This window comes from Haliotis cracherodii, unplaced genomic scaffold (assembly GCF_022045235.1).
Source record: "Haliotis cracherodii isolate W230 unplaced genomic scaffold, xgHalCrac1.p SCAF_7, whole genome shotgun sequence".
In the NCBI taxonomy this organism is placed as follows: domain Eukaryota; kingdom Metazoa; phylum Mollusca; class Gastropoda; order Lepetellida; family Haliotidae; genus Haliotis; species Haliotis cracherodii.
In genome coordinates, this window is record NW_027266330.1 from 12,173,597 (window position 1) to 12,194,325 (window position 20,729).

The following is a 20,729-nucleotide window of genomic DNA, read 5'->3' on the forward strand; positions in this document are numbered from 1 at the left end:
ACCTAGAAAATAGTGCTACTACCACACCGGAATATAAATTAAGTGGCGACGTATCTAAAACGTCAACACCCCCCCCCCCCCCCCTCCCCCCCCCCCCCCCTTCACAAACACACTCCGCGCCCCGATCTCCCTTCGCAATATGCCCCTCCCTGGGACTTGGTGGAGCCAAGCGTGAACGCTGCCTATAAATACATCTCCCCTGAATCCATGGTAGACAGACAGTATATATCAATCAAACTACATTCCCCACCAAAACCTACTTAATGCACCCGTTGACCTCCCCCATCTGGTATATATAGATATTAATCTTCTGTTAGAGCTGGCGGGATGCGCGCCATTGCTAACCCACAGCCCTGACAAGCCTCCGTCCGTTCTGTATCACTAGAAGAGCGTCGTTGCCTGTCGATTGCTACTGGTCGGATAACATGGGGCCGTAAGACGACCGTAAGTCATTGTAAGAAAAGGGCCGTGCTGCTTGCCAAGAAATCTTTTTTGACACTTGGACGACGGTACATTGCAGAGTAGATGCGTTGAAGAAAGTCTTTCTTTGGTGATTAAAGTTAGTCGTGCACGTAAACGTGTCACCTTATCATAAACATATGGGTATCAGTTTTATTTATTTTTATTTATTTTATTATATCGTAATATATGTTACTTCTTAGAATAAAGAGTTTCTCCACTAAGCGTGCCTGAAAAAAAATAATCGTGGGCTCGAATCCTGGTTCGCCAGATTATGTTTCAAGGTTTGTCAGCACCATACCCGTGCTCGTGGGTTTCACGAAAGTGGTAAACGTCTGATGAATGCTTCACTTTGAGCAGGTACGTCGTGATATAACTGGAATAGTGTTCAAAGGGTGTAAAACCAAATTAACTCACTCACCCAGTATGACGTGGGTCTGTGTATATGCACTATGCAGGTAACATTTTTCTAAAGACACGTATGGTCTTCGCAAGAAAGTTTTATTTACAAAACATACAATCATAAACAACTTGAACAAACTGCCGGGCAAAAGAAAGTATATATTTGAAAATTTGACAAAAAAATCCAAATGTTATCAAAACTTTACTAGAAAACAGTCGCCGAAACATTGCAAACGTAAGGTCGAAAACACAACTACGATACCCATATCAAATGTACCCGAATAACCATTTCTTCACCCGAAAAACAATTTCTTTCATTTTTAGCCACCATCAAACATGGGTGTGTACTCTGTTCTGCCCAACAGTTCATATCTTTGAATACAGATTCTCTCTTCCGTGGTTAACAATGTGCATAAATGATGTGCCTCGAACAACTCGAAAAGTATGCCTACGTATTATAATAAATACGGAGGAAGACATAAGTTTAAAATAATTTGAGAGCACACACTAAAATACAATCAGGTCTTGTCTCTATTTTCTTTAAATGCCCATAGAGTCATTCACAAACATTATAAATTGCCAACATTCGTTTGTTAACAACCACTGACATTCGGTTTTCAATTTCACAGTAATCTGAACAACACTAGGTCAATTTTGGAAAAAAATTGTATATGCAGTAAACTATTTTTATAACGAACACGCTTATAACGAAGTGACGGATATAACGAACTGTGGTTTTTCGTCCCAGCCATTTGCGGTATCCTTCAGTTGAAACGCTTAAAACGAACTGCGGTTACAATGGACAAAAAATATTGGTCCCTTTGAGTTCATTATAACCGAAGTTTACTGAACATATGCACATCAGCCCAAGGAAAGCTGTTACTGAATTTAAAAAAAAACATAGCTGGAATGTTTTCATCTGTGAGAAATAGCATGTGAATTGAGTTATAAACCCAAATGTGGCTGTGACAAAGCGTCTCGTGGTGTAAACCTTGCAGACAAAGGGCGACAATTGATCCTAATCTGGCTATGGGGCTAGAAGGCAGATACAGTGGACAATAGCGGATGAATTACTACGCTGGTTATATTTTTCGACATGGCGTCTAGTTAGCGGGGGTCCAAACAATCCTATTAACGAGGAGGAGATCCCAATCGCAGTTTATATTTCAAACCTGACAAGAAATTTCCAGAGCTATGACAAGGAGATATTCTGAGACCCTCTCTTTTCCAAACAATGTTGACAAGGTGTAATATTTTTCTTTGGCTATGGACATATATTCAGATGCTATCGTGGTGCTGTTTCTAGCATAAGAGCAAGCTGTAAAGAGAGATTTAGAAAAGTGTCTAAACGCTGTCGAAAAATACGGCTGTGACGAGACAACGCGGTTTATGTAGACATCGTCGGTGCCTGTCTTGGTCGTTCGACGCGATACCAATCTTTTCATTGTTTCAAAATGGCCAGTACCTGGCGAGATTTCTCCTAGTCTGCAGTGTACGATTGTATCTTCTGTCCCTTGGGATCACAGTTGATGGGTTGTTTATGTGAATAGCATTATGAACAGAACACGACGGTAAGACACAACGACTCGACAGCGGGTCACCGCCGTTTAGACGATAGTCTATGTATGCGGACTTTTTACTATAACTAACAATACCCCCGCCGCCGTATCTATTCAGTAAATCCCTTCAATCAAGTCGATGAAATTTTGACAAGGATTCGCAAAACGCCAAGGGCGGATCCTAATCCGACATATATCATACGAATAATGAGTTGATTCTGACGATAGCGGTGCCACCGACTCTGATTCAGTTTCGTTTTATTTGGCGGCCCAGTTTTTAATATTTCCAAGGACGTAGTGAACAATCTAATACGAAAAGTGATTTAGCTTGAAATGTATTTTTTTTAGCGGGTAATATATGTCTAACTATGTCGTCTAGTCGTGCAGACTCCTGTGTTTTGAGGGAACAGACAAATGGGTGGTCCTTTCGACTGAAATTTATAAGCAAATTGTGATTCTGCTTTTATAAACGATTTTAATGAGCGTAAAGTGTTGTTGACAAGCTTCGGGTTTTTTAAATTAAGTTTAGATATGAATACACAATGTCTTTCAAAAATTTAAAAGCAACATTAACAGATGTTACGCGACGCTAAACCCATTTTCAACTTGACCTCACCTAGGCATTCACAGACAGTACCTATATACACTTCACGTTTTCCTGCACGAGACATGAGCATTAATATATTACGTCACAAGGTCCTTGATTAACAACTGAAACGTGTTTTATACACACCGAGTTTCGATATTTCAGACTATAATCTAGATAACAATAACAACAACATGGTTACAATATGCCTTGCTGAATGTTAGACAAGGACCACGCCATGTTTTTTTGTAAACACTGAAAGTAAAGTTCCAACCAGACGTTTTGTATTTTCATATTTATCGGTAATTACCCTTATGGACACGGTCTTCGGTCGTTGACCTTATCCAGCCGAGAATTCTACCCACTATATGACAAGTATACTCAACATGTCACGTTGTAAGAGTATAGAAGCAACCCAGGAGACTCACACAATGGAAGATTTTACTTTTGACGATGTTTTTTTTTTTTTTGTAGTTTAATGTCGCAATATTCCAGTTATATGAGGACGGCCTTAAAAACCAAAAAAGACGGAAAGGGGAGGGGGGACAACAAAAAACACATGTTAAAGTTTAAATTTGATCACATCAGAATTGCCACAATTCATGTGCCATATGTCAGATTTCGTATAGGCTAATAAAATAACAGAAATGTTACAGCAATAATGTAAAAATTTGGGAATTAGTGAATTATTTGAGGCTACATGTATATCTATTGAGCACTTTACATAATGAGATTCATGTCATATATGTCTGTGTCACACATAAAGACTATCGGGGGTGGGGCGATTGGGTGTCTGAATAATTTCAGCGTTTGCAGGTCAAGCCGAACATTATGTCTGATTAGTGAGTGGGTATGGTTTTACACCCATTAGACACATAACAGCAATATCACGGCGGAGGACATCATTGGCTCCACACATTGTACTCATGGGGAATAGAACCTGGGCCTGCGGCGAGACAAGCGAAGGCTTCAACCACTAGGCTACCCTACCAACCCTATTCGGTACGGTGTTACTACAATGAAATGATAGATGCCATCGGGTGGAAGGTTGTATTTGTTTAATTGAGATAATCTGAGCCGACGTATCCTGCATAGGGAGACCCCTGAAGATCAGGGATAGAACAGGTCTTCAGCAACCATGTATGCTTGCCGTAAGAGGCGGGTATCGGGACCACACCCGTCAAGATCCGGGATAGAACAGGTCTTCACCAACCATATATGCTTGCCGTAAGAGGCGGGTATCGGGACCACACCCGTATAGATCCGGGATAGAACAGGTCTTCAGCAACCGATGCTTGTCGTTAGAGGCGACAATGCTTCTCATTAGAGGCGACTAACGGGATCGTGATGTCATCCATCACTGGATTGTCTGATCCAGATTTAATTATTTACAGACCGCCGTCATATAGCTGGAATATTTCTGAGTGCGGCGTTAAACAACGAACAACCAAACCAAGACAGGGAGGGAGCCGTCTGTTCACTGCGTGATCGAGGAATGCTACTTAGCATTGGCGTGAGAGCTACATACACATTTACTGACGGACACACGTGACCTTCGAGGGACCATCCTCGTTTCACAGGGTCTTTATACGAGATAGAAATAATCAGAATGTAAACTGCCGGGCTAAAGAAAGTATACACCCATGGTTGATGGTATCTAAAAATCAAACAAGAAATGGTTGTTCGTTGGTGATGTGTTTCGGCGACTGTTTTCAGGCAAGTTTGTATGTTTGCTTGTTTGATGTTTACCGCCACACTCAGCAATATTCCAGCTATATGAATATTATCTGTAAATAATCGAGTCTGGACCAGACAATCCAGTGATTGACATCATGAGCGTCGATCCACGCAGTTGGGATACGATGACATGTATCAACCAAGTCAGCAAGCCTGACGTTTTGATAACGTTTCTAATAGTTTGATCAAATTCAGTCTTCAAGGCAATGTACTTGATTAGACGATAGTGGAGGTAGTTTGATGCAGAAGAATAGGAAGTCGGGTGTAGATCATGACGACGGTGGGCGTCTCTGTTCATGACCAGAGTTACGTCAGATCGCTGTGTAAACTTCTATTTGAACACATACTATCTGCAAGCAACGCAACCAACCACACGTAAGGGGGCGCAACTCCGGTAGTCACACGAAATCCCAGTGCAACCGACACCGTATATGGTATGCAAATCTGAATTCAAACGGAAGCAACGTATTACTCACCACCACGTGAAATCATACGTTGCAGCATAAGAAATAAAATTCAAAGAGACTCTTTTAATCTGGGGATTTTGTGCACGGACCGGTGAATCCGAGCCAATTCAAGGGAGGTAACTCTGCATCAAAGCGACCACCCTAGTCACAGATATGTACAGATCACATAACCTCCATATCATCTCGCTGACCGCCTCAGTCGCTCGTCTGCTCTTCCATTCAGATGTCTCCACGCTGTCCCGCGTGGGTCGCCTCTACGCGTCTGATTTTCCAGCAATATTTACATAGCGGAGACAGCTTAAACCACAAAGAGAGTGATACCTTTTAAATGCCTAGTAGTAATTGTCGGAACAGTATCTCGAATTAGGGACTCGGGCGAGTTAAACGTCAACACTGAGCGCCTGAGAGGGCGGGGGAGGGAGCGCTAGTGACCTCTAGCGCGTGGCACGTGCTACTTCAAAGGCACCGATAGAAGTGTATGTAAATGGCGCTACTGCAAGTCGAGATTAGCTGAATGGTTTACGACAATACGTATTCCGACTTTACGACATCTAACCTCGGTGTGGTTTACCGCAAAGCGGATTACGGTTACTTATCGTTGATATAGACTGAATTGATTCAATATTTACCCGCTTCGTATTTTGTAAGATCATTCTTTAATGTCGCACAAAGCAAAACAAACCGGACGGAAAGAGGCAGCACCTCGCACTACAAACAATGAATTGTTCAACTCTCTTCAGATCATGCTTGACAGACTAGCATAGGCCAACGCTTATCTCAAACAAATCATGGCGTTTTGGGGATAGAGTATTTGATAGACACCTAGAAACATTTTATCTGATATTGAGCTATGTATCAAGTGAAAAAAAACATATTCTTAACACAATATATGGCGGCTGTTGAATGTGGGGCCAAACGCAAAGTAACCATATAAAAGGACTCGATATTTCTTTATATTAATGTATATTAACGGACCAGAATAGCATCAAGTCGACGTAACTATTGAAGTGAAGACCAGAAAAGTCCTCGTTACAATTGAACACACTGACCAGAATGGCATCAAGTCCACATTACTATTGAACACACTGACCAGAATAGCATCAAGTCCATATTACAATTGAACACACTGACCAGAATCGCCTCAAGTCCATATTACAATTGAACACACAGACCAGAATCGCATCAAGTCCATATTACAATTGAACACACAGACCAGAATAGCATCAAGTCCATATTACAATTGAACACACTGACCAGAATCGCCTCAAGTCCATATTACAATTGAACACACTGACCAGAATCGCCTCAAGTCCATATTACAATTGAACACACTGACCAGAATCGCCTCAAGTCCATATTACAATTGAACACACTGACCAGAATCGCCTCAAGTCCATATTACAATTGAACACACTGACCAGAATCGCCTCAAGTCCATATTACAATTGAACACACTGACCAGAATAGCATCAAGTCCATATTACAATTGAACACACTGACCAGAATCGCCTCAAGTCCATATTACAATTGAACACACTGACCAGAATCGCCTCAAGTCCATATTACAATTGAACACACTGACCAGAATCGCCTCAAGTCCATATTACAATTGAACACACTGACCAGAATCGCCTCAAGTCCATATTACAATTGAACACACTGACCAGAATCGCATCAAGTCCATATTACAATAGAACACACTGACCAGAATCGCATCAAGTCCATATTACAATAGAACACACTGACCAGAATCGCCTCAAGTCCATATTACAATGGAACACACTGACCAGAATCGCCTCAAGTCCATATTACAATGGAACACACTGACCAGAATCGCCTCAAGTCTGTGTGACTATTGAAAATACGAACCAGGACAGCATCAAGTCCATGTACTATTGAAAATACGAACCAGGACAGCATCAAGTCCATGTACTATTGGAAATACGAACCAGGACAGCATCAAGTCCATGTACTATTGGAAATACGAACCAGGACAGCATCAAGTCCATGTACTATTGGAAATACGAACCAGGACAGCATCAAGTCCATGTACTATTGGAAATACGAACCAGGACAGCATCAAGTCCATGTACTATTGGAAATACGAACCAGGACAGCATCAAGTCCATGTACTATTGAAAATACGAACCAGGACAGCATCAAGTCCATGTACTATTGAAAATACGAACCAGGACAGCATCAAGTCCATGTACTATTGAAAATACGAACCAGGACAGCATCAAGTCCATGTACTATTGAAAATACGAACCAGGACAGCATCAAGTCCATGTACTATTGGAAATACGAACCAGGACAGCATCAAGTCCATGTACTATTGGAAATACGAACCAGGACAGCATCAAGTCCATGTACTATTGGAAATACGAACCAGGACAGCATCAAGTCCATGTACTATTGGAAATACGAACCGGGATAGCATCAAGTCCATGTTACTATTGGAAATACGAACCAGGATAGCATCAAGTCCATGTTACTATTGGAAATACGAACCAGGATATATAGCATCACGTTCATGTTACTTTGTAACTATTGAAAATACAAACCAGGATAGCATCACATTCATGTCACTATGTTACTATTGAACATGCGGACAAGATTAACCTGAAGCCTATGCCACTATTGAAAATACGAACCAGGATAGCATCACATTCATGTCACTATGTTACTATTGAACATGCGGACAAGAATAACCTGAAGCCTATGCCACTATTGAAAATACGAACCAGGATAGCATCACATTCATGTCACTATGTTACTATTGAACATGCGGACAAGAATAACCTGAAGCCTATGCCACTATTGAAAATACTGTCCAGAATAGCCTTAAGCCCAAAGTATGTTACGATTAACGGACCAAAATGACATCAATCGTACGTTACTATTCAAGATACGGACCAGAATAGCCTAACGTCCATGGTACGATTGAACATACCGGCCAGAATAACCTCAAGTCTATGCTGCTATTGAAGATGTGGACAACAACAGCCTGAAGTCTATGCTACTATTGAACAAACAGGCCAGAATAGCCCCAAGCCCTATGTTACTATTGAAGATATGGACCTGACAAACCTCAAGTCCATGTCACTATTGAAGATACGGACCAGAATCACCTCAAGTCCATGTCACTATTGAAGATACGGACAGGAACAAACCTCAAGTCCATGTCACTATTGAAGATCCGGACCAGAATCACCTCAAGTCCATGTCACTATTGAAGATACGGACCTGACAAACCTCAAGTCCATGCTAGTATTTAAGATACGGACCTGACAAACCTCAAGTCCATGTCACTATTGAAGATACGGACCAGAATCACCTCAAGTCCATGTCACTATTGAAGATACGGACCTGACAAACCTCAAGCCCATGTCACTATTGAAGATACGGACCAGAATCACCTCAAGTCCATGTCACTATTGAAGATACGGACCTGAATCACCTCAAGTCCATGTCACTATTGAAGATACGGACCAGAATCACCTCAAGTCCATGTCATTATTGAAGATCCGGACCTGACAAACCTCAAGTCCATGTCACTATTGAAGATACGGACCAGAATCACCTCTAGTCCATGTAACTATTGAAGATACGGACCTGACAAACCTCAAGTCCATGTCACTATTGAAGATACGGACCTGACAAACCTCAAGTCCATGTCACCATTGAAGATACGGACCTGACAAACCTCAAGTCCATGTTACTATTGAAGATACGGACCTGACAAACCTCAAGTCCATGTCACTATTGAAGATCCGGACCTCACAAACCTCAAGTCCATGTCACTATTGAAGATCTGGACCTGACAAACCTCAAGTCCGTGTCACTATAGAAGATCCGGACCTGACAAACCTCAAGTCCATGTCACTATTGAAGATACGGACCTGACAAACCTCAAGTCCATGTCACTATTGAAGATACGGACCTGACAAACCTCAAGTCCATGTCACTATTGAAGATCCGGACCAGAATCACCTCAAGTCCATGTCACTATTGAAGATACGGACCTGACAAACCTCAAGTCCATGTCACTATTGAAGATCCGGACCTGACAAACCTCAAGTCCCTGTCACTATTGAAGATACGGACCTCACAAACCTCAAGTCCATGTCACTATTGAAGATACGGACCTGACAAACCTCAAGTCCATGTCACTATTGAAGATACGGACCTGACAAACCTCAAGTCCATGTCACTATTGAAGATACGGACCAGAATCACCTCAAGTCCCTGTCACTATTGAAGATACGGACCTGACAAACCTCAAGTCCATGTCACTATTGAAGATCCGGACCTGACAAACCTCAAGTCCCTGTCACTATTGAAGATACGGACCTGACAAACCTCAAATCCATGTTACTATTGAAGATACGGACCAGACAAACCTCAAGTCCATGTCACTATTGAAGATACGGACCTGACAAACCTCAAGTCCATGTCACTATTGAAGATACGGACCTGACAAACCTGAATTCCATGTCACTATTGAAGATCTGGACCTGACAAACCTCAAGTCCATGTCATTATTGAAGATCCGGACCTGACAAACCTCAAGTCCATGTCACTATTGAAGATCTGGACCTGACAAACCTCAAGTCCGTGTCACTATAGAAGATCCGGACCTGACAAACCTCAAGTCCATGTCACTATTGAAGATACGGACCTGACAAACCTCAAGTCCATGTCACTATTGAAGATACGGACCTGACAAACCTCAAGTCCATGTCACTATTGAAGATCCGGACCAGAATCACCTCAAGTCCATGTCACTATTGAAGATCCGGACCTGACAAACCTCAACTCCATGTCACTATTGAAGATCCGGACCTCACAAACCTCAAGTCCATGTCACTATTGAAGATACGGACCTGACAAACCTCAAATCCATGTTACTATTGAAGATACGGACCTGACAAACCTCAAGTCCATGTCACTTTTGAAGATACGGACCAGAATCACCTCAAGTCCCTGTCACTATTGAAGATACGGACCTGACAAACCTCAAGTCCATGTCACTATTGAAGATCCGGACCTGACAAACCTCAAGTCCATGTCACTATTGAAGATACGGACCTGACAAACCTCAAATCCATGTTACTATTGAAGATACGGACCAGACAAACCTCAAGTCCATGTCACTATTGAAGATCCGGACCTGACAAACCTCAAGTCCATGTCACTATTGAAGATACGGACCTGACAAACCTCAAGTCCATGCTTCTATAGAAAACAATGAACCGGCACTGATGAACATACTGGTAAAGCCAAATTGTTTTTGATAAATTCGTGACAAATCGGTATTTATGTAACTTTGTGGCTATCAAACAGATCGATACATTCGTGGCAAATCGATATATTTGCATCTACTTGAGGAAAGAGTGTCAACTGGGTTTCAAATGGTAAGGGTAAATACTAGACTTTGATATAGGTTAGTGGATACTCTTGCCCCGGGAAGACGAGATGATATATTTGTAACTTTGATATGGGCTAGTGGACACATTTGCCTCGGGAAGACGAGATGATATATTTGTAACTTTGATATGGGCTAGAGGACACAGTTGCCTTCTTGGGAAGATGAGATGATATATTTGTAACTCACCGGCTAGAACGCTTGGAGGTCCGGATTCGATCAGTGCAAGTACCAACAGTAAGGCAAATACCATTATCCTGAAAAATAACGACAATACAAATTAATACCCGAATTAATAGGGTATTGCTAATATAACCTGTAGCTTCACAAGTAGCGACAATAAACGAAAATACTTTAAACAATCGTGTGAAAAAAATAATAATTAATCACTGCTATGACAATAACCATTGTTTCTCTTTCGCAGTCTCGAAAATATGCCTTGTGTAATATCAATGTGTAATCACTCCATCTTTAAAGCCTACAAAATAAAACTTTGTCACTATTCTACGATATCCCTTCTTGTATAAAACTGTTTTCGAAGGTGTCCACCTTTAAAGCAAGAACTCGCCCGAGAAACAAGGGGAGGTAACTCTAATCGCCTCTCCCACATACCTTCAGTATTTTCTTTCCTCGTGAGACAGCGCGTGTGCGCCATTAAGCCTGACAGAGTGTTAGCAATCAAGACCCGCGAGCTATGAACTCTCCAAACACCGACGACCGTCTCGGTAAAGCGACGTGGTATCTAATAGCTCGAGACCAGTCGGCGCTCACGATATGACGAAACAAATACCTGGAAAGTTTCCTTTTAAAAGCTATTGTTTCTTTCCTGAGGTTGATTACAAAGAACAAAGGATGACGCTTTAGCATAAAACGATTCCATATAGTTTTAGTGTAGTTCCAAATGATCCGAGCTCAAACAAACAGATTTACAAAGACAGAAACAAACAATTTCCGACCGTATATATTCCCCCTTTTAATAATTAAGCTTCGTTATGACGAAACAACATAATTAACTGTGGAAACAAATGTGGTATATTGAGCTTTACTTCATGCAGGAATAGGGGCGGTCGGGTAGCCTAGTGGTTAAAGCGTTCGCTCGTCACGCCGAAGACCCGGGTTCGATTCCCGAAATGGATACAATGTGTGATGCCCATTTCTGGTGTCCCCCGCCGTGATATTGCTGTAATATTGCTAAAAGCGGCGTAAAACCATACTCACCCACTTATGCAGGAACAGGGCGGTTGGGGTAGTCTAGTGGTTATAGCCGAAGGCCCGGGTTCGATTCCCCACATGGGTACAATGTGTGAAGCCCATTTCTGGTGATATTGCTGGATAGTTGCTAAAAGCGGTGTAAAACAATATTCATTCGCTCACTCAGTCACTCATGCAGGGATAGCGTTGTGAAACGTTCTCTTCCGGAAAATGCAACATATATTCACAACGAAAACTTGTTTATTCCGCATTTTGTTTTTACGAACACCTCATATTCAGGGCGGTCACTGCTGGGAAAGCTACATGTCTACGGGTGAGTGAGTTGGGTTTTACGCCGCTTTCAGCAAATTCAAGAAGTATTACGATACGGAACACCAAGCATGCTACGCATATGGTGGTTTGCTATTTATTTTAACGCCGCACTCAACATGCAACAGTTATATGACGGCGGTCTTCAAATAATCCGAGTCAGGACCAGACAATCCAGTGATAGGCATCATAAGCATCGGTTTACGCAATAGGGATGTGATGACATGCATCAGCTATCGAGCCTGACCACCCGATCCCGTTAGTCGCTCCTATGATAAGTATATTGTCGCCTCTTACGACAAGCATGGGTTACTGAAAAGCAATTCTAACCCTGCAAAATGTACTTGAAGGGAATCGAAACAGATTGTGACGGGTGAATGCTTTAACCGCTAGGCTACCCCACGATCACCATGCGTACACAACGTGTCACTACTCCGCACAGCGCACTTGTAAACCGCTGTCAATAAGGAGCTACTGCCCCATTTAACCACGTGTTACAATTTGGATGACAGCATATTATTTCCCTAAACAGGCACGTGATTTTAATATCCGGAAATCGGACGCTTGGGTCAGCCTGTAAACAATTCTTCAGGACTTATTTAAATGTTTTTGAAGTTTTAATCCCAAATAAGTGACGTCTTCGTACTAAAATTAACATCAACACAACCAAAGATCCGCATTGCTATAGGGGCAACACACACCTTCTGAATTAAATCAAGGTATGTCAACAATTTCCGTTGTAATGCGCTGCTACAAAAACAACCGAGACATGGTGAGAGTCTGTGAATTCCACCAATTACGGAATATATTCGGGTCGATTCATGTCAGTCGTGATGAATGTATGTGAAAAATGCAGGTATTTGTTTATAGGGAAACCCGTGTCAAAAACAGTTCGGTGCAAAAAAACAAACAACGCATATGAATTTGTTCGGCAGTTTCCTGGGTGGCAAACAAAACTAAAAATACCTTTAACAATTGTCTACAGTGAAACCCTATCAATGCGGACGGTAATGTTTTGTTGAAAGCAAGATTTACGAGTCGTAGTAATGGTTTGTTTGTTTGTTGTTTAGCGCCGCACGTAGCAATATTCCAGCTATTTGACGACGGGCTTTAAATAACCGAGTCCAGACCAGACAATCCTGTGATTGACATCATGAACATCGATTATTATGTGTGTAGAAGCGACGTACAGTATTCGGTCGGAATATCGAGTGTCTGGGCTAACGGAGTCCGCACCAACGAGGTTCTCCTGTAAATCACATTACGTTTCAAAGACTGCATTTCAGATAGAATCTTTCATATAATTCCCTCGTTAATTCCCTAACATTATGATATAGATATTTTATAATCTCATTGTATGTGATTCTACTCTGTATTCTGTAGTAAATAAACCCGTGAAGATCCGGGGTAGAATAGGTCTTCAGCAACCCATGCTTGCCGTAAAAGGCGACTATGCTAGTCGTAAGAGGCGACTAACGGGATCGGGTGGTCAGGCTCGCTGACTTGGTTAATGCATGTCATCGATCCCAATTGCGTGGATCGATGCTCATGACATCAATCACTGTATTGTCTGGTCCAGACTCGATTATTTACAGACCGCCGTCGTATAGCTGGTATATTGATGAGTGCGGTGTTCAACAAAACAACCAACCAACTGTAGTAAATAATAAATAATGAATCATAATTTCATTCGCAGCATTATGTAGTCTTCACCATTAACATAGGAATATCTTCCAAATTCTACCGCAACAGTATTCTCCACGAGCTATGACACATAACGATAAAACATACTTTTTTTTAAATATTCAAAGATATAGTTTGTCCAATGCAGAATTCTAAATATGTAGGTTTGATTAAATCTACCTTATAAAAATATTTACCATGTGACTTCTAACCCCAGCTGATAAATTGTCCGCCATGTTAGGCCTGGGAGCGAATTAGTCCTGACAACTTGTGAAAATAAATAGTTGTTAGGAAAACAAAATCACTCCCATTGGGCATATCCTGATGTCATGGGCAGGATATACATGCTTCAGAACAACTGATTATGACATTTTTTGTCTCCATGGAAAAGGCATGAAGCTATTAGGCAGTAAGGATATAACGAATGTGTGATAAACGTGCAAGATGCCAATGTTGTGATTGTTTTGTTTTTTTTAAATTTCGGTTTTATGAATTTACAAGTATTTTACATCTCAATTCTATTCTGAAAGAACACAGGACCCATTCACTACAACAGCTTCGTCTTGAGTCCGATTCGAAAGATACCACATCCTTCGCCCACTTACTCACTCCCCCACACCAGCTCAGCCCGCCTGACCCCCTCCCCCTCGTTAACAACCAAACCTGTCCCTTCACCCCCTCCCTCCCCTCGCAACAGATCAGCCAGCCTGACACCCTCTCCCTCGTTAACAACCAAACCTGTCCCTTCAACCCCTCCCTCCCCTCGCAACAGATCAGCCAGCCTGACACCCTCTCCCTCGTTAACAACCAAACCTGTCCCTTCACCCCCTCCCTCCCCTCGCAACAGATCAGCCAGCCTGACCCCCTCTCCCTCGTTAACAACCAAACCTGCCCCTTCACCCCCTCCCCTCGCAACAGCTCGGCCAGCCTGACCCCCCCCCCTCGTTAACAACCAACCTGCCCCTCTATCCCCTACCCTCGCAACAGATCAGCCAGCCTGACCCCCTCCCTCGTTAACAACCAACCCTGCCCCTTCACCCCCTCCCCTCGCCACAGCTCAGCCAGCCTGACCCCCCTCCCTCGTTAACAACCAACCCTGCCCCTTCACCCCCTCCCCTCGCCACAGCTCAGCCAGCCTGACCCCCTCTCCCTCGTTAACAACTAACCCTGTCCCTTCACCCCCTCCCCTCGCAACAGCTCAGCCAGCCTGACCCCCCCCCTCCCTCGTTAACAACCAACCCTGTCCCTTCACCCCCTCCCCTCGCCACAGCTCAGCCAGCCTGACCCCCCCCCCCCCTCCCTCGATAACAACCAACCCTGTCCCTTCACCCCCTCCCCTCGCCACAGCTCAGCCAGCCTGACACCCTCTCCCTCGTTAACAACTAACCCTGTCCCTTCACCCCCTCCCCTCGCAACAGCTCAGCCAGCCTGACACCCTCTCCCTCGTTAACAACCAACCCTGTCCCTTCACCCCCTCCCCTCGAAATAGCTCAGCCAGCCTGAACTCCTGTCCCTCGTTAACAACCAACCCTGTCCCTTCACCCCCTCCCCTCGCAATAGCCTGACCCCCTCTCCACCTGTCCCTTCAACCCCTCCCCTCGCAACAGCTCAGCCAGCCTGACCCCCTCTCCCTCGTTAACAACTAACCCTGTCCCTTCACCCCCTCCCCTCGCAACAGCTCAGCCAGCCTGACCCCCTCTCCCTCGTTAACAACTAACCCTGTCCCTTCACCCCCTCCCCTCGCAACAGCTCAGCTTGCCTGACGCCCGCTACCTTTCCCTCCAAACTACAACCTACAATCTTATTGCCCATTTCAACAATCTCGCAAGCCTGACCCCCTCCCTCTAACAACCAAACCTTACCGTCGCTCCCTCCCTCCCCATGGTACAATTCAGCTAGCCTGACCCCTTCCGTCCTGCAACAACCAAACCTGTCCACGTCCCATAGCCCGTTCCACCCTAGCTACCTCTCAAACCTAACCTCCCTTGCCTAGCCTATACAGAAGCCCGCATCCTAACTGGCCCGTCGCCCCTCCCCCCTCAACAATCTAGCTACCTCTCAAACCTAGCTCTCCTGCCTAGCCTATACAGAAGCCCTCATCCTAACTGGCCCGTGCCCCCCCCCCCCCCCCTCCATCAAATCCACATCACCACCCCCTCTCCTCCTCCTCTCGACATGGAGCCTGACCCCACATCATCACTCCTCTTCTTCCTCCCGACAGCACGCCTGACCCCACATCGCCACCCCTCTCCTCCTCCCAACATCGAACCTGACCCCAGATCACCACCCCCTATCCTCCCGACATCGAGCCTGACCCCACATCGCCAACCCCCCTCCTCCTCCCAACATCGAGCCCGACCCCACATCACCACCCCTCTCCTCCCGACATCGAGCCTGATACCGCGTCTCTCCCACCAGTCTATACCCCTCCAAATTCCAATGCCATGCACACTGCCGTCTCCACGCCTTCACTACCCCCACACACCCCACTGTCAGTCAGCGTTCTCATGTACTCCGCCAAACCCCCATGTTCCCTTACACTATCATACATCTCGTCTAAATCTAATCACCAAGCGCCACTAATCCTACGGCCTGTTTTAAAGCAGCGTAATTCAACGCATAAACCGCGGACATTGAAAACATCCGAACCTGTTTACAATTAAGGATTCCATGATAAGTTGTGCATGTGTACCTATGCAGAGTTCAGTGCAACTGTGAATCGCGTGCCCTCGTTACCGCGTAACGGTACCCCCGTATATTCACATCCATCTATAACACTCTTCCTCATCAGCTGAACGACCCCTCAGCGATCACGTCTGAAAGCTGACATGTTCTCTGTGCTAAAACTCCATCACCACAATCCTACACATTAAGATTTAACGTTCTGCACCTTTCAATTATTCAAACGGAATTAAAAGCTGCGATTTTTCAAATGCAAACCCCCAATAATCTGACCATATCTATGTCAATCGATCACGTAATCCGTTCACTCGACCGACCTGTCCGGATAAACGAGTTCAAGTGTATATATCATCCTCAGCAGTGCGTTATGACAATTGATTGATTACCAATCAATCATAAAGCTAATTGACGACATGTACCAGTCACTAAGGACTTTAATTCCAAACCAGTATTTTTGGTCATTATCACTTTTATTTTATGCGCCCATAAAAGTGCTAAAACCATTTAACATTGATTGCTACTGTATCTAAACGTCAAAAGACAAAAGATCGATTATCAATCACGTTTCATTGAACTGAAAGCAACCACCATGATGTAACTACTAAATGCCTATCGTTCATCCAATAATGATACGTATCAGGCAACCAAATGACACATTGCTCGTACATGAAATACAAAAAATAACCAGGCATTATTTCCTACGAAACAAATATGATCACGATTTTTTATAGCCTTAGACCATTGCCATTGGTAAAGGTGTCTGGCTGCTTCGTTGCTGTCTATATTATCAATCACTGTTAGATTACCGAAGACGCACTGGCAACAGAATATACATCACATGTTTCATTCACGATCGTTAACTTTGTACATACGGCAGAAATAAAAGAACCCGGAAAAATTAACCCAACTGTGTTCATGGGTTGTTTGGTTATCATATTAAGGCGACTGACTGCTTTAAAAACGTGGACATCGTAATAAAAGCCGAATGAGAGACACAAATGTCTTAATTAAACAAAAAGTTATGATAAAAGCTATGTAGCACAAACTCATATTCAACATAAAACAGTTATAAAAAGCTGCTAAAAAATAAATTACGGTTAATTTTTTGAAGTAAGGAATATGAAATTATTTCGATAATAAAATTGTTTAAATTAGATAAAATTTGATTAATTTAAATTTTTATAGAATAAATTACTAAAACATAGTATATGTTTATTACTTACTGACGGATGATGAAATTAGAGTTGATATGTAAGTGAGAAAGTTCTGCTAGAAATCCCCGCACTTCAGTAGTAATCCTCACTTCATATGACTGTGTCCCAGGAATAAATGTATGATATCCGTCGATCGGACTTTTTATATCACAGCCACCGCTCGTGCAAAGTAAGATAGGATCTGTTAGAAATTGGAAACATCATTTGTTCCGTATTCTCGAGTTGAGTTGTGCTTTGATTCACCAGTACATTTCCACTTATATCGATACAGCGTTGCCTCCCATCACCATGCTAATTATCCGCTTGGCGAATTATGCAAATTTTACGTTGAGAAATCGACAAGGGTTGAAGCAAAACAAATGACGAACTTCAGCGGTTGACTAAACGAATCACGTGAATCAGCTGAGGAAAATATCACAAATCCTTTGAAGCACAGCGCTGAAAAACTTGATTTCACTTAAAATATTCAGTGAAAGTAACCACGTGGGAGATATTGTCAATCAAATCCGTTTTCATAGAACGCTATGTACAACAGCCATGTGAAGCTGATTGAGTGAAATGAGTGACTTGAAGGCCGGGCATCACAGGTAGTGTATCCCGCTTGAAATGCAGCCTTCATGAAACATACACTAGGTCTTGTAGCCGAGGCAAGTCAATGAAGCGCAAATCCTAAACAATCTCTTCGGCTAAAGCAGGCTGTTCGATTGAGCGACACACTGCCTCGCTCCACGCGCGGACGTCGGAGTAGACAAGACGGCGAAGATCAAACAAACCCAGCAGCCTGATAAAACCGCCTCGTTCATTGAATAAAATATAGACCAAGAAATAGGTGTTTTAATATCTTCTAGAATTAATTAATTTAACACGAATTCCTTCCGAAAAAATGACATTGAAATCCTGATATAGTGGATAGCAGTGTTTGACAATCCTATCATTGTCAAATAGACACAATTCCCATCAATTGCTTACGTAAAATTCACGAAAAGATTATATTGTCGTTTATCAGAGTTTGTGTGCATTTATTTTTAAAAAAACCCAAACAAACCCAAACGATTGATGACTCGTGGCGTTACTGTCCAAAACATAATACACGTAATCAGAGTTTCATAGCTGAGTCATTTCACCAAATAGTGAACAGAATATTTCTAGCCACATGGTCATGCTATTGCGCGATATACCAGCTTCCCTGACTAAGACTTCGCATCTTTAACAAGTACAGTTATGTCGAACAGATCAATATTTAAGAGGTTTACATGAGGTTTACGTTGTTTTTGGGTTGGAATGTGCAGTTATTCTATGCAGACACACATCTTTCAAGAGAATGACATAATCGGTGCTCTAAAGGGATATTAAGGGATTTCTAGCCATGGAATAGCGTCAATGTTTGGTGGTTTTTTCTGATGCCTGACATTTCTGTCTATGAAGAAGGGGACGTGAGACACGATACGATTAACTTTATCGCGAAATGTCACACTTTGCGATAAATCTGATAATACCATTAACAACAGGCGGCCGATGAGACGATGTATAGACTACTTCTTTGCTGTTAAAAGCCGACGAAGACATAAAAATAAAGTTGTCATCCATAAAATGCACCGAATTAAATGTTAAAAAATGAAATTATTGCCAACCGACAACATCTCAACCGCCCATACCAGGCGTCTTTCAACAATGCGTAGTATGTGGTTTAATAAAATATTTTCTGCTTCTCCCTCTCTCTCTCTCTCTCTCTCTCTCTCTCTCTCTCTCTCTCTCTCTCTCTCTCTCTCTCTCTCTCTCTCTCTCTCGTTTTTAATATCTTGTGTCAGTTTAAACCAGGGATAAAGGTTACCTCATCTCACCCCTTCTTCAATATGTCTACGTCACACAAATCCATCTCCGATGCAACTGAACCCGAACTCTGTTAGCCCGCTCCTCATTGTAGCGACTCCGTTCGCAGGCAGTGTTTATTCCCGCTGGAGACGCAAGCAGTGTGTGTCTGCAGGTTGATATTACCACAAGAAGATCGTGCAAAATATTTATTATTTCAGTTCAAAAGCGTCTCAACTCTCGCGCCAGTGGACTGCAACATAACGTTCTCGTCGTGTATCGTGATACCTAGTGTATCTCGCTGTGGATAGATCTCAGCTCAGGTGTTTCCACGGCCGGCCTGAGAAAATATCACTACCTTCATGTATACATGGCTTTTCAGGGGAGCGTCTCAAACCGTCATAGTTAATTTAAAACGAACTCGGTAACTTGGGTGTGCTTCAATGGTCAGTTGTGTCACAACTCCTGTGACCTAGACATTGGAATATATTTTTTAAAAAACCTAGACATTGGAATATATTTATAAAACCTAGATATTGGAATATATTAACAAATCCTAGACATTGGAATATATTTTAAAAACTTAGACATTCGAATATTTTAAAAAAAACTAGACATTCGAATATATTAAAATAATCCTTGACAGTGGTATTTATTCCCGAAAAACTAGACTAACATCTTGTCCCTGAAATGTACATATTTTACAGAAACAACAGAACAGTTGTCAAATTTGAGTTATAAAATATAATAAAAAGAAGCCCAGAGACTGTCTTCATTTTCAGACACTACAGTAATCTAAACTTGCCAAATATTATAGACTCGCATGGGGTGTATTGGATATCTTTGATTCAGGGTCTGTGTGACAGATTATGCCGAAACGTAAACATGGATATATATTCCCCAAACCTTGACATTGGTACATTTTCCCCAAACCTTGACATGGGTACATGTTCCCCACACCTTGACATGGGTACATTTTCCCCAAACCTTGACATCGGTACATTTTCCCCACACCTTGACATGGGTACATTTTCCCCTAACCTTGACATGGTTACATTTTCCCACACCTTGACATGGGTACATTTTCCCCACACCTTGACATTGGTACATTTTCCCCACACCTTGACATCAGTACTTTTTCCCCACACCTTGACATCGGTACATTTTCCCCAAACCTTGAAA

General features: G+C 42.8%; 1 protein-coding gene across 5 annotated transcripts in view; it reads right to left on the minus strand.

Annotated features, from left to right (window-relative positions):
- The window catches only part of LOC139447384 (chordin-like protein 2), a 66,428-nt gene that overhangs the window by 23,505 nt on the left and 22,194 nt on the right, over positions 1-20,729 (minus strand). For 4 of the 5 annotated variants that reach the window (XM_071228709.1, XM_071228711.1, XM_071228710.1 and 1 more), the window contains exons 1-2: positions 17,748-18,351; positions 10,828-10,895 (exon numbers count right to left, since the gene is read on the minus strand). In XM_071228709.1, coding sequence (XP_071084810.1) covers positions 10,828-10,891 — 64 coding nt within the window. In that variant the 5' untranslated portion in view covers positions 10,892-10,895; positions 17,748-18,351. Of the gene's footprint in view, positions 1-10,827; positions 10,896-17,747; positions 18,352-20,729 lie in introns of those variants that run through there. The other variant, XM_071228708.1, reaches the window with a different exon arrangement.